General features: G+C 40.9%; 2 protein-coding genes across 2 annotated transcripts in view; one reads left to right on the plus strand and one right to left on the minus strand.

Moving 5' to 3' along the window:
* On the plus strand, window positions 1-12,894 carry trpc4apa (transient receptor potential cation channel, subfamily C, member 4 associated protein a). The gene is made up of 18 exons (XM_053441854.1): window positions 1-180; window positions 2,634-2,762; window positions 2,861-2,977; window positions 3,135-3,192; window positions 3,296-3,351; window positions 3,525-3,653; window positions 5,190-5,391; window positions 5,848-6,033; window positions 6,109-6,251; window positions 6,342-6,473; window positions 6,561-6,619; window positions 6,704-6,889; window positions 7,981-8,071; window positions 8,183-8,323; window positions 8,457-8,568; window positions 9,047-9,159; window positions 9,346-9,552; window positions 10,356-12,894. Exons 1-18 carry the CDS (start codon window positions 55-57, stop codon window positions 10,491-10,493), a joined length of 2,325 nt encoding a protein of 774 aa, XP_053297829.1. The 5' UTR covers window positions 1-54; the 3' UTR covers window positions 10,494-12,894.
* Window positions 3,954-13,008, minus strand: part of myh7ba (myosin, heavy chain 7B, cardiac muscle, beta a) — a 24,551-nt gene continuing 15,496 nt past the window's right edge. Inside the window, exon 42 of the mRNA XM_053441841.1 lies at window positions 3,954-3,985. Coding sequence (XP_053297816.1) covers window positions 3,954-3,985 — 32 coding nt within the window. The remainder of the gene's footprint in view (window positions 3,986-13,008) is intronic.

Genomic DNA, 13,008 nt, shown 5'->3' on the forward strand with positions numbered 1-13,008 from the left:
TTCATCAGAGCTTCCACTTCCTGCCCCAACACTTCTGTTCAGGAAGAGGTAAAAATGGCGACGCTTCTGGGGTCCGAGTCCCCCTGTACTGGAGGAAAACGACGAAATTGCCGCAGCAATATCATCACAAAGTTCACGGCCAGTAAAATCACCGGCCAGGGTTTCAGCCAAGGGACACAGGTGAGAGAAGCGACGCGTGTTGCGACGGTACAGCACGTCCGAAAGTTGCTCCACCGAGACCAGGGACTTGCGCTCGGAATGCAGCCTGAGAACGGAGCCGCTGTCCCGGGCATTACACGGGAGAGGCAGTCGCTCCTGACAGCCTGGGCTTTTCAGTTAGCTACGACAACGACGGGCGTTTTAAACAGCACGACCCGTTAACGTTGACGCCACTGGCCCCTTTAAAACACGGTTTGCTCGCTGACAATACAAACGACGTTAGCATTATCGGCAACCGTGTGAGGCAAGCTCCGCTCCAGTTCTGTCTTTTGTTGTTAGCTCTGCGCTAGCTTAGCATTAAAGGCCAGGTTCAGCGGGCACTAATGCACAGAGAGAAGGACGGGGTGTTGTTGCTTCTACCGGGCGTTGTGTTGTCAGTGCGACAGCGTGAGTCTGTGGTTCAATGCTACAGGCGCGTAAATCACTGAGCGTTAATCAACGCCAGCCACATTAGCTAATGTTAGCGAACAGGGTAACGTCAGCTAGCTAGCTAAGCCAGCTGAACAGCTCAGGTGATTACGTAACGACACAATAACTATCGTTTCCATAAAAGGGTAGGGCAGCTGTTGGCGAGTTTATTTTTAATTCTACACAAGCGAATATTTACTCGATATCTGAATCTTTTGGGGGACAGAGATAGTTAGTTGACGTAGGCTGTTATTGTTTTGTTTTTTAAATACACATTACTCATGTTTGTTGACATCGCACCAGTGCTGACATGTTAGCCGTTGTCTTCAGCTGCTTCTATTTATTTACTGCACCTCGACTGAAACTACGGAGTTTTAAAGCCATCAAAACATTGTATTCCTGTGCCTCTGCAACACTTTCCCACCTTCACCACTGACTTGCAGTTTTCGAGGTAATGCAATCGCAATCTCGTCGGTGGTTTTAAAAAGTGAAACCTTATCAGTCAAACCCTACCACCAACACGAAGAGACCATGTTTTAGGATTATATCCCCAATAACAATGTTGTGTTAAGTGTTGCCTCAGCTGCCACAATCCCAACAGTTGTCAAAAAACGCCGCTGTTCTGTCATTGCTGCTGACACATGTTAATGGTCAGCTCAGGGAATGCGTTCAGATGTAGAGGTCATCAACATTCAAGAGCTACGATAGAAAACAGACATTCCTCAGTCAGGTTCCTCACCCCCGCACAGCAGAGTTAAGTGCAGTCAGAGGTTCATATGTTCATTAATGGTTCTCATGTTCTCAGAAAGATGCATCTAGATATTTTTTTTTCAAGGTATAGCTGCGATCATATGAATGTAAAGTTTTACTCAGGATGAGTTATAATAGATTAAATGTTGTGGGTCTTTGCTGGTTCCAACTGAGCAGAATGCATTTCTTTAATATGTATCATATTATACAGATCTGCTTTGTTTTGGCTAGTGTTCTGTCCAGTCTTGTGCCAAACATAGCGTGTTACTTTTAAAGTAAACCAGTGTGGAAGCAAGGTTTGGTAACATGTCAATATCTGAGAATGTACAACATGTGTTGTTCCTTTAGAAAGATTAGGATATTATACATTTTTGATATTCTGTTTGGTTGAAGTATTATTATATTTTTCAGGTATATCTTTTTAAAGTACTGCCATTGCCACTGTTTTTTATTAGGCCTTCAACAGTGAGCAGTGCTGTCACAACTGGACAGAAATTGCGTGCATCCATTCATTACTTGTGGGGTCAAATCAATTTGGTAAATCTAGAAAACGTCCTCTTCTGTGACCTCCATCAGCTTCAATTCAAAAGTCCCCACAAGAGTTCAATCACAATGTGGACAAACTCAACACAACACACCTGTAATGAGATCACACTGCTGGTGGCCAGTATGCTGCAGGGTCAACTTCAACATTCTGCAGCACTTCACAGCCTTGCTCCATTTTACATAAGCACTGACTGACCATGAGCCAGCCTAAGACTATATTATCCTATGTGTTTGGTTATTACAGGGACATAATACAAATCTGCTGAAGCTACTTTTAGTTGCTGTTGTATTCATTGCAGTAATCAACTGTATAACCCGAGGTGTGTGACTCTGCTCTAATCTCATTTAAAAGAGCAGTCGCAGTGTTTATATCCTCTGGGGCCTTTTGTTTGTCTCAAAAGTTGTATTCATGTTTTCTGGTAGGCAAGATGAGGAAAGACAATGTATTTTTATAATTTATAGACCTCATATGTATGTGTTTAACAGGCTGAATATTCTTTTTATTTCTGTCAATTTCATGTGGTCCTCTGAAACGTGACAAATTGCCAAAGTAAAGTAGACAATTCTGTCAAGATTGCAGTCTAACATCCACTAGTACAAGCTAAAATGTACCTTTTTAAAACCTTTCTGAATCAAAGATATAATTAAAGTTATTTGTTGTTCTCTGTATGTTGCACTCTTTAAGTTTGCCTCTTGTTGTATTGTCGTAGCTCCCAACATGTTTGCTCCAGGAGAGAGATAAACGGGCCAAGTGGAATGGCATCCCTACGGTGCTGCAGAAGCTCTACGAGAGCAGCCATCCCAACAGTGACCTCTCCCATGCCCACAGCTTTCTTAAGGTACTGACAAAGCACTACTCCATTTGACACTTTTAGCCACATTTCACTTTGGTGTCTGGATGATGTAATTTACATGGGAGCAATGTTTTTTTGGTCAGGTATTATCATCTCAGCTCTCCGTGGAGGCCATGTCTTTTGTCACAGAGGACAGGAAGACCGCTCAGGAATCCACCTTCCCCAACACGCACACCTTTGACCTCTTTGGTGGAGTCGATGTAAGTTGGACATTCCTGATACATGATGCTCTGTTGTTGTTGGACTCAGACACTGAAGCGCGTTACCTCAGGAGAATCAGTTGTTCTGCAAAGAAACTTGTACTAAGAAGTAGAAATAATAACGTTATTGAATTCTCATTCGACTGTGTCCCTGAAGCTGCTCGTGGAGATCTTGATGAGACCCACACTAACTATGCAGAAGAAAAAACCCAAAAGTAAGTAGCACTGACACCACATATGTCTTTATTGACAAGTTGACATGTATGGGGAAAAAAGTATTTAAATTTAGACTAATGTCTTTTGTTTCTGTTGTAACAGTGAATGATGACCTGGTTAAGGACTGCCTTAGTGTTCTCTACAACTGTTGTATATGTGTAAGTGTCCTATTACATTTTTTTATTGTCAGCGGTGTATTGCATCTTGCCTCCACAAAGTACATGTATAGCTTTACGTGTTTTCCGGAAGGTAGTTTCAGCCGTTATACAGGTCTCAAAAGCTCTCAAGTGCATTTGATTAACATACACATTTTTCTCCTTTCAATTTATAGACGGAGGGGGTGACGAAGAGTCTGGCAGCAAGGGACGACTTTGTTCTGTTTCTCTTCACCCTGATGACAAACAAGAAGACCTTCCTACAGACTGCTACCCTTATTGAAGATATTCTAGGGGTCAAAAAGGTCAGTTATATTTCTCAGACTGAGCATTTAGCTCTGTTTACTCAAGAGTTAAAAGTTCTATGAAGTCACTTTTATGCAGTGGTATTTTGGTAGCCAACAATAACAAGAATTCTTTGTAGCCCTGTTTCTTAAAAATCTGTCAAATCAATATAAAGTATTCATCCTTTTTAATGTGAAAAAGCTCTTTAAAAGAAAAATTATTATTTTCTGCTGGATCTATGGTCCATGCACAGACAAAACATATACATTTGGCATGGCTGCTGATATCTATTAAATCAAAGCAGTTTAATATTTAGTCTCTTACTCTTCTAGCTGTTTTGTGGCAATGATTTACCAGACGGGTTGGCATACTTGTGCACTTCTTAGCCAATCGTTTTGCTTACTTTTTATATTCTCTTGAACCCAGGCACAGTTTTTCCTGACTTTGGTGATGTTACAAAATGTTTGTATTATGATGCTGCATCAATGTTATTGTGGTGTGTTTGTATATGTGGAGGCTTAAGACCCTCTAACCTCCTTTTACTTCTCCTCTTTAAAAATGACAATAACTCAACTGATTATATCTAGTGTCCATATTTAGCACGTTGAGCTAATTCTGGCTCATTTACAGTCATTTTGCTGTTGATTAATGAGCACTGTCCCTGTCAAACAAATGCAAACAAATCTAACTTAAGCATTTATACATCAGAGCTTTTTAGTATTTATGAAGGAACGATTTATATTGTATTATTTAGCAATGGTATTATTAGTGCTAACCACCACTCCTCACTTTATACGTGAGAGAATTTAAGTATTTAAGACTCATAATGAACAATGCTGTCTGATTAGAACGGTGCTATGAACAACGTATGTATTAAGTTTGATTGGTTGGCACTTAAACCTCTGCAACATTGTGGCAGATGTATCATGCTACTTTAAAGCCTCTTAAATTTGTGATAAGAGATGTAGCAGTGCAAGGGGTGCTACTTGTGATTTACATAGACAAGACATTCAGTGTTTTCTGAAACCTTTTACAGTATTGTCGAATTAAGGATATAAAAAACAGTCACTCTCCTTTTGTAAAAAAATTTTTTTTTGCCTAGCTCCAGCATCGCAATGCCTTTTGATTTCCTTGTAAAGGTCCCAGACAAGTATGCGTAGGCATACCTTGCATGGATTATTTATTTGACCAAAGGAAAAAATCTAGAGACAGTGCTTTTACCTCTGATTAACCCTGTGTATCGATCGATGTCTGATCACAATGGATTAAAACATCACAGGGAATTCACTCGGACTAAAAAGAATCACTGCTACGATGCTGCCGTGAGAAAGATATACAAGTTTCAAAAACCTTCATAGTGTTTGTTTTATTGTGAAATTATTTCTTTAATGTCCATCCACAAACTGATTATGCAATAATCAAGGTGATTATGCAATATTAATAAGCTACTGCAGTTTTAGCAGGTTTCAAATTCAGGCTTGATCTCACAACCTGGGATGTGATTATGATTCTGATCCACTAGCAGACCGATGACAGTTTGTGTTTGCATTCTTAAGGAGATGATCCATTTGGAAGGGATCCCCAACCTATCCGGCCTGGTTCAAAGCTTTGACCAGCAACAGCTGGCCAACTTCTGCCGCATCTTGTCTGTCACCATCTCAGAACCTGATGTAGGAAATGACGACAAGCACACCCTGCTGGCTAAAAACGCTCAGCAGAAACGCAACGCCATCCCCTCACGGGCAGAGGTCAATCAGGGTAAGTTTCCTTAAACCCCTTTCCCGCTGTACAAAAATCCCACTAGCACAGGCTAACATCTGGCTTTTGTCTGCAATGTGAATGGATTCAATAAGCATTCACTCCCAGGTCAAATGACTCTGCGTTAGATAAATGTCGTTATCCGCTATGATTATCAGTGATTGAAACATGACACTTAGGTAAGAGAGGGCCTCAGTTTTCATTGCGTTTGTGACATTGAACATGACACATGGCTAGGAAAATAACGGAGAGACAACCTCCTACTGGCATTAGGAAAGGAATTAATCACCATATTTTTTGTTGGTTACCCCGCATTCAGAAAACTTGTGTTCACCTGCTTGTTTAGGTGTAACGGAAGTATTGGTCCACTGAGTTCAAACAAACTATGTAACATGTGTGCCGTTGCAAAAAATGGATCAATAAATTAAAAACTATCTAATGTTGTTTTTCCTAAAGTAACCCTGCTGAACATCCCTGGGTTCATTGAGCGGTTATGTAAGCTTGCCACTAGAAAGGTGTCTGAGGCCACAGGCGCCAACTTCCTGCAGGAGCTGGAGGACTGGTACACATGGCTAGACAATGCTCTGGTCCTGGACGCCCTTATGCAGATGGCCACTGAGGAGGCGGAACAAAGCAGTACAGGTGAGACCAGTCACTTGGGCTGACAGTTCCTCACCTTCCTAAATCCTTTGCCTAAACTCACCTTTTCACTTTCAGAATCATCAGATGAGAGTTCTCTGGCCACAAGCCCCCTGAGACATCGACTGCCTCAGTCCATGAAGACTGTCCATGAGATAATGTATAAAGTGGAAGTGATGTATGTGCTGTGTGTCCTTCTCATGGGCCGACAGAGGAACCAGGTACTTAACATCTCCTCCGCCTCTCTAAGTGTTGGCGTTTTCTATAAGTAGGGACCAGTTCTCTCACCACTGATATGCCTCTCTGCTCAGGTCCACAAGATGCTGGCTGATTTCCGTCTCATCCCAGGTCTCAACAACCTGTTTGACAAGCTGATCTGGAGGAAATACACTGCATCAAATCATGTGGTGCACGGCCAGAATGAGAACTGCGATTGTAGTCCAGTATGAATATTAAATAAAACTAACATTTTGGAACAGTAATAAAATGAAACTTTTTGAAAATGAACACACTTTCTTCTCATTATACAGGAAATCTCCTTTAAAATCCAGTTTTTGCGGCTACTCCAGAGTTTCAGTGATCACCATGAGTAAGTGACCCTTTATTGTGTCCCCTATATGACTTTTCGTCTTAAATTGAGTTTATGTTTTGAAACGTGTTGCTTGTCTTTCAGGAATAAGTACCTTTTGCTGAATAGCCAGGAGCTGAATGAACTGAGTGCCATTTCCATGAAGGCTAACATCCCTGAGGTGGAAGCTCTGGTCAACACAGACAGAAGCCTAGTGTGTGATGGGAAGAAGGGTCTCCTCACGCGCCTACTCGCTGTCATGAAGAGGGAGCCTCCAGACTCGTCCTTCAGGTCAGATTTGTATAGTCCAATGATCAAGAGGCAGGGGGTGATGTTGATATTAGATAGTGTAAGGAAAAAGTCAAACATCCCCATATTGGTCAAATGAGCCATATATTCAAAAGACACAGATGTAGATGTGAATTTGGAAAGAAGACGAGATTCCAGAGCTTTTGGTGATAAAACCATTGGATAAACCATTGTGGATTTGCTGTAAACAAAAACACCTACTTCATCATTTATAAAACTGCGTAGCATTCATACTAAAAGTGTATGTGTGCACAAAAGCTGAAAATGGTGTACACCAAAAAAATCTGATTTTGAAAATTGTATTCTCCTGCTGACCAATGGCTTTCTCTGAATCACGACAACAAGCGATGAAAAGAAGAAGGGTTGTTTGTGAGGTGGCGGTGAAGAACAATTTTATGGTAGAGCAGTGATGTCATTAATAAAGAAAATACACTGATACGCTGCTGCTACGGATAATACAGTTAGAAAGAGTGAAGACGACAGAGAGAACAGAGCCTGAAATAAGAAAATGATCTAATTCAAAGGTGGAATGCACAAATATAATAGATACAAACTGTCAGAATGTGAGTTAACTTGTTGTATTGCAGAGACGACTCTAAACTCCCAAATCTATCAAATTTAACAGTTTATTTTCTGGGATATTATTTGGAAATAGAAGTTTGAAAGGGAATAGTTTTTCTATTTCTTGTGAGTGATGTCCAGTAAGCTCTGGTCGCCTGATGGAAACGTTCACCTGATAGAAACGTTCACTGCATCGATACAAGCACAGTGTTGGAAGACATTATTAAAAACTATTTACTACTAAATTAATGACTCGGCTTTGCAACTCTTCTGTTTAATGGTATCTGAACATAATTTGCTGTAAGTTGTTTTACATGTTTTTCCAGTTGAAGGTTCTTAAGGAACAGTTGTGTCACGAAGCACAGATATCGCTGTTGGTTAATCGTAATGAGGAAGTGCATCCCAAATCTGTCTTCAGTTCACCACGTCACGACTGCATCATTGACATTTGTCCGTCTGGTTCTTCTTTTTATAGCTGACTGAATGCTGAATATTTCTGTTTTTTCATGTAGATTCTGGCAGGCAAGAGCAGTGGAAAGTTTTCTTAGAGGAGCCACCTCCTATGCAGACCAAATGTTCCTCCTGAAAAGGGGACTGCTCGAGGTAATACTGGAGCCACCTTGTGTTTCTCGACACACAGACGACATTTCACAGATTTCTCATTGATTTTAAATCCTCTTAATTAAATAGTTACTCACTTCCTTCTCTCGACAGCACATCCTGTTCTGCATCATCGATAGCGGTTGTACATCTCGAGACGTCCTACAGAGCTACTTTGATCTGCTGGGAGAGCTCATGAAGTTCAACATTGATGCCTTCAAAAGATTCAACAAATACGTCAACACTCCTGAAAAGGTAGAATATTTGTATGCATTGTAACAAGTTATTGAATATGCTGACCTAACAAAGTATAACTTAAATTCTTTTTTTTTTGCAACAGCTGTGTTAAATATGTGGCTCATAGAGGCATTGAATTTCTTCTCTGTAGTTTCAGACCTTCCTGACGCAGATCAACAGCTCTCTAGTGGACTCCAACATGCTAGTGCGCTGCATTGTCCTTTCGTTGGACCGCTTCGAGAGCCAGACTGAAGATGTCAAAGGTAAATGAGGATGGAAAGTTTGAACATGGAGACTAGTTCCAGAATTTACTGACCTACCTGATCTAAGTTGACAGATGAAGCAGTCCAGTCCAGGATTTAAACCACTGAGCATTTTTTTATATAGATAACACAGACACTTTTCTACAAAGCATTCTGTTGTTTTATGACCTAAACAAATGTTTAAAGATATCTTAAGATCAGCTTGAGGAAATCTCATCAAATTTTGTACAAACTTAGATTCAAAGATGAACTGATTACGTTTTGTCGACGTCTTAGTCATGCGTGTCATTGCAGCAATGTGCAAGGAGTTTTAAGGCCATGTCCACACAATTATGTATTAATCTGGTAACACTACAATATTTTAGAGATCTGTTTTCATTTAGCTTTCTATTTCATGTCAATGAAAAAAAACAATGTTTATCAGAGGTTTAAAAGAGGGGTAAATATTGATCTCAGTGTTTTGTGCCCCCTCCCTCAGTGGTGGAGGTTCTGTCTGAGTGCTGCCTGCTGTCCTACATGGCCAAAGTGGAGAGCAGACTTACCTTCCTCTTCAGACTGATCACCATCATCAACGTGCAGACTCTCACACAGGTGTTTTCATTTTCCCATTGTTGCACAAACAGTTGTAGAATAAGGAATAATTCATCTCACAAATGATAAATTGTTGTTAAAACTTTGAAGCTTAATGGATAAGTTAATGCTAAGATTGTTATTCTAAATACTCGATCACTAAAGTCTTGTTTGTTGTTGTATCCACCCCATCCTCTTTCCCTGCAGGAGAATGTGAGCTGTTTAAACACCAGCCTTGTGATCTTGATGTTGGCCAGAAGAAAGGCTAAACTGCCCTTCTACCTCAACGCCTTGCGGGAGAAGGAGTATGCTGAAAAGTACCCGGGCTGCCTGCTCAACAACTTCCACAACCTACTGCGCTTCTGGCAGCGCCACTACCTCAACAAGGACAAAGATAGCACCTGTCTGGAGAATGTGAGTATCGTTTACATTAACCTTCAGTGTTTTTTCTATGATACATTGAAAAGATGATGACAGGGTATTAACATAAATATATGCTGGGCAAGTCAGAGCTGCATCACTAGTGGCATGTGACCAATAACTTTATCAAGTAATGTAAAGGTTGTTTCTACTTGTTCTACTGTCCCCAAGTGGCCAAAAATATATATCATGTCTGCTTCAATATTTAGAAGTTTGATAATGTTTCATATATGATTAAATTATGTTGTATGAAAACACAAGGGATTACTTAAATTTTGTCTCACCTACTTTTATTTGTTAGATGTTGGTGAAATGGTCTACTCAGGATAAGCATTAGAGCTGATACAACAGACATCCAAAAGAAACACAGCTAAGCCTGGCTGATTTTAACGGGAAGGGCACTTGAGCACATTTGAAACATTTAATTTTACTAGATTTGGATCTGCACCAGTGAGCAATCTGGTGCAGATTCAATTCTAGCACAATCTCATCATTCACCTAAACATTCCCGTGTTTTTTTTCATCAAGAGTCATGTTTTATTCTCTGAGAAATCAATGAAAATGTAGAATGCCCCATCTCACTGTTAAACTGTTGCCTGATCTGGATCTGCACCAGCATTTAATGGGTTCTTCCCTGAAGGTTCGTGGTAATCTGTCCAGTAGTTTGTGTAATCGTGCCAACAAAAACAAACAAACGCAGATGAAAACATAGCCTCCTTGGCGGAGGAAATTAAAACTCAATAATACAACAAGCAGTCGTTTTATTGTTGTAATTCCTCTGTGGTCTTGCTCCTCAGAGCTCCTGTATCCCCTTCAGCTACTGGAAGGAGACGGTGTCAGTGCTGCTGGGCCCAGACAGGACTTCTCTGTGTGCCATAGGGAGCTACATTGATGAGCCTTTCATGGATCTGGACAGAGACCTGCTGGAAGATTGACCTCCAGCAAGTGCACTCTGGGATGGTACAGGGCAGAGGGTCACAGGGAGCACGGACACCTAGAGCTGGTGATGACTCCGCTGAGCCATCCAGACGCTTCATGACAGTGCTTCTGGATGTAAAGACTCACCTGTTTGCTTTCTGTACCTACGCATGGAGGCTGTCATCAAAGAGGGGAGGGGGATGTGAATTCTCACCGAGTTACCGCTCTTCTTCAGAGGAAGCCTGTACGCCCGTCCCGGAAACACAGAACAGACTATTGGGGGAACTTGGGATATGACACCTGCGTTGGTTGTTTGCTTTAGGTGAAATTCAAATAGAGCCTTTTATATAACCTATACAAAATTCTATGAAAAAAATATGTATGATTCAACAAATTATGTTTAGAAAAGAAAAAAAAAAGATTCCTTTTACATGGACTTGGTTTGGAAATGTCCACAGATGAACTGTCAGCCAGATGTGCAGTGACACGTCGCAGGGAGTCTGCTGTCTCAGTCGCCCACTACCTACACGCTCTCTGTCGACTCAGTGCCACTCCACTGCCTGACCTGTGGGGAGGGGGGCATTCGTGAAATTTGACTTTTTCTTGCAGGGGTCTTGATGATGAACAGCATTTCCTTTTAACCTGTCTGTGGGTCTATTTTATTAGGTGGCTATTGTTGATTGGTGCTTTCTGGCTCTACTCAGAACATTTAAGTAGCTCGTGGGCCGGCGGACATGTCTCTCAGAATCACACACACGGGGCTCCTTTCACCCAAAAACCATCCACCCTGCTGTGGCTTCAGGAGCTTCACACAGCGACTTGTCTCTTTTCCAGGTTCTTTTTGCTGATCTATTTTTGTCTTGTTGAAAACAATGGCTTTTAGCTCTGGATAAAATGTAGAATACAACATTGCACAGATTAAAATTGCTTTTATTGTTTATTATAGTTTAACACATTTGTTGAATAAATCACCATCATTTTGTACAGAATTTGTATCCATGCTGTGGGCGATGCTTTGGGAAAGAGAATAAACTATGCAGGTGCTAGTGTTAAGATACCACTTTAATTGCTCCAGACACTGTTTTATGTGAATCAGCCTTCAGCCCAACATCCTCATCATTGGACTCCGTCAGATCTTTCTTAATCTCAGAGAATGACAATCTTTCTGTGTGATTGCTCTTATAGCTTGGTGCCACCACTCTATTTGCTCTGGATTGAGATGAAGCGGAGAGCTCGGCTGTGTTGACGTGTCCATGGCACGAATGTGCAGTTGCAGAGCTGAACAGAGAGTTGGCGTCTTAAATTGAAGACCACTGATAAGTACAAAATGAATGAGCTACCTCATATTTTCTCCTGAAACCGTACAGATCTAACCACGTCTAATGACAAGTGTACAGTCATGATTCATGTGAATGTATAACGGGATGCAAACACATGTCCTTTTACACATCTGAAGCCTTTTTCTTTTGCTTTAAAGCTGATAACCAGAAATGTTCCCTTGCTCTCTAGCTTTCATTCAGCATGTTTTAAAAGAAATCTCTCCGAGTATGCACATGCTTAAACAGCTCATCTTTTGCAGCAATGTTGATGCAAGAAACGTCTCATTTATCTCTTGCTGAGATAAATGCTTTGTTTAACATGAGACTGCAGTGGTGTTAACAACCCGAGTACTGATCGTGTTTTCTCATGGATGTAAACCCCTGGTATCGCTCCAGTCATCCGCCGCAGAAGTCGATGAAAAACCAGAATGTTGTGAGCTACTGCATTGAGACTCCCTGATTGTGTTAGCTTTGTGCTTTGACGGTGTGAGACAGTGAGCCCTCTGTATGAGCATCAGAGAACTGCTTCTCCACAGTTCTGCCATATGTGGTGTGAAGCTCCGAGTAGGCCTTAGATTTCAAACATTATTTTGTGTAGGAAATGGTGAAATCTTATCAAGAAGATACTGCGTACTATTTGATTATAACACTTTAATTTGGGATCTCACATGTATTGACTTTATAAACTAGTTTTGTATAATTTTTGGCATGGTGAGGACGTTATTAGACACGTGTGGCAGCCACTTCTAAACTGGCAGTTGATCAAATATTGTATCTCAACACACAAGGCTCAACAGCATCTGTGGATTTTTTGTTGAAAAGGACAACGATCAACAGTGGATAATTCATGGTGTAAAATCTAAACCATGAAAGCAGAAAATCTCTCATGGTTGTGTTAAATAATCCCGTCTGCACCTGTCTGACTAATCACACACAGAAGAAAAGATTCACGTTTCAGTTTGACATTCAACTATAACCACTACTGTAACAGGCTCTAACCCTGCACCTTCCTCCTCTAATGCTGGTGTTGAACCTCATTTTCCTTATTTAACAACTGTTTGTCAAATTAATAATATAATAAATTCTTCTTTAGACCTTTGTGGGGTTTCTACCTTTTTCACATTCACACACATGAGTCATTGGGAAATATTTAAAAGTCTTTATTTGGGCGTTCACAGAGCTGAGCACATCTGTTGCAGGTGGCTGACTTGTT

Source organism: Pleuronectes platessa, chromosome 2, assembly GCF_947347685.1.
Source record: "Pleuronectes platessa chromosome 2, fPlePla1.1, whole genome shotgun sequence".
NCBI lineage: Eukaryota > Metazoa > Chordata > Actinopteri > Pleuronectiformes > Pleuronectidae > Pleuronectes > Pleuronectes platessa.

Coding starts and splice junctions, on each gene's coding strand:
- trpc4apa (XM_053441854.1), top strand. CDS start 55: ATGGCGACGCTTCTGGGGTCCGAGTCCCCCTGTACTGGAGGAAAACGA. Junction 3,352..3,524: donor TCTACAACTGTTGTATATGT/GTAAGTGTCCTA, acceptor TTCAATTTATAG/ACGGAGGGGGTGACGAAGAG. Junction 6,252..6,341: donor TGGGCCGACAGAGGAACCAG/GTACTTAACATC, acceptor CTCTCTGCTCAG/GTCCACAAGATGCTGGCTGA.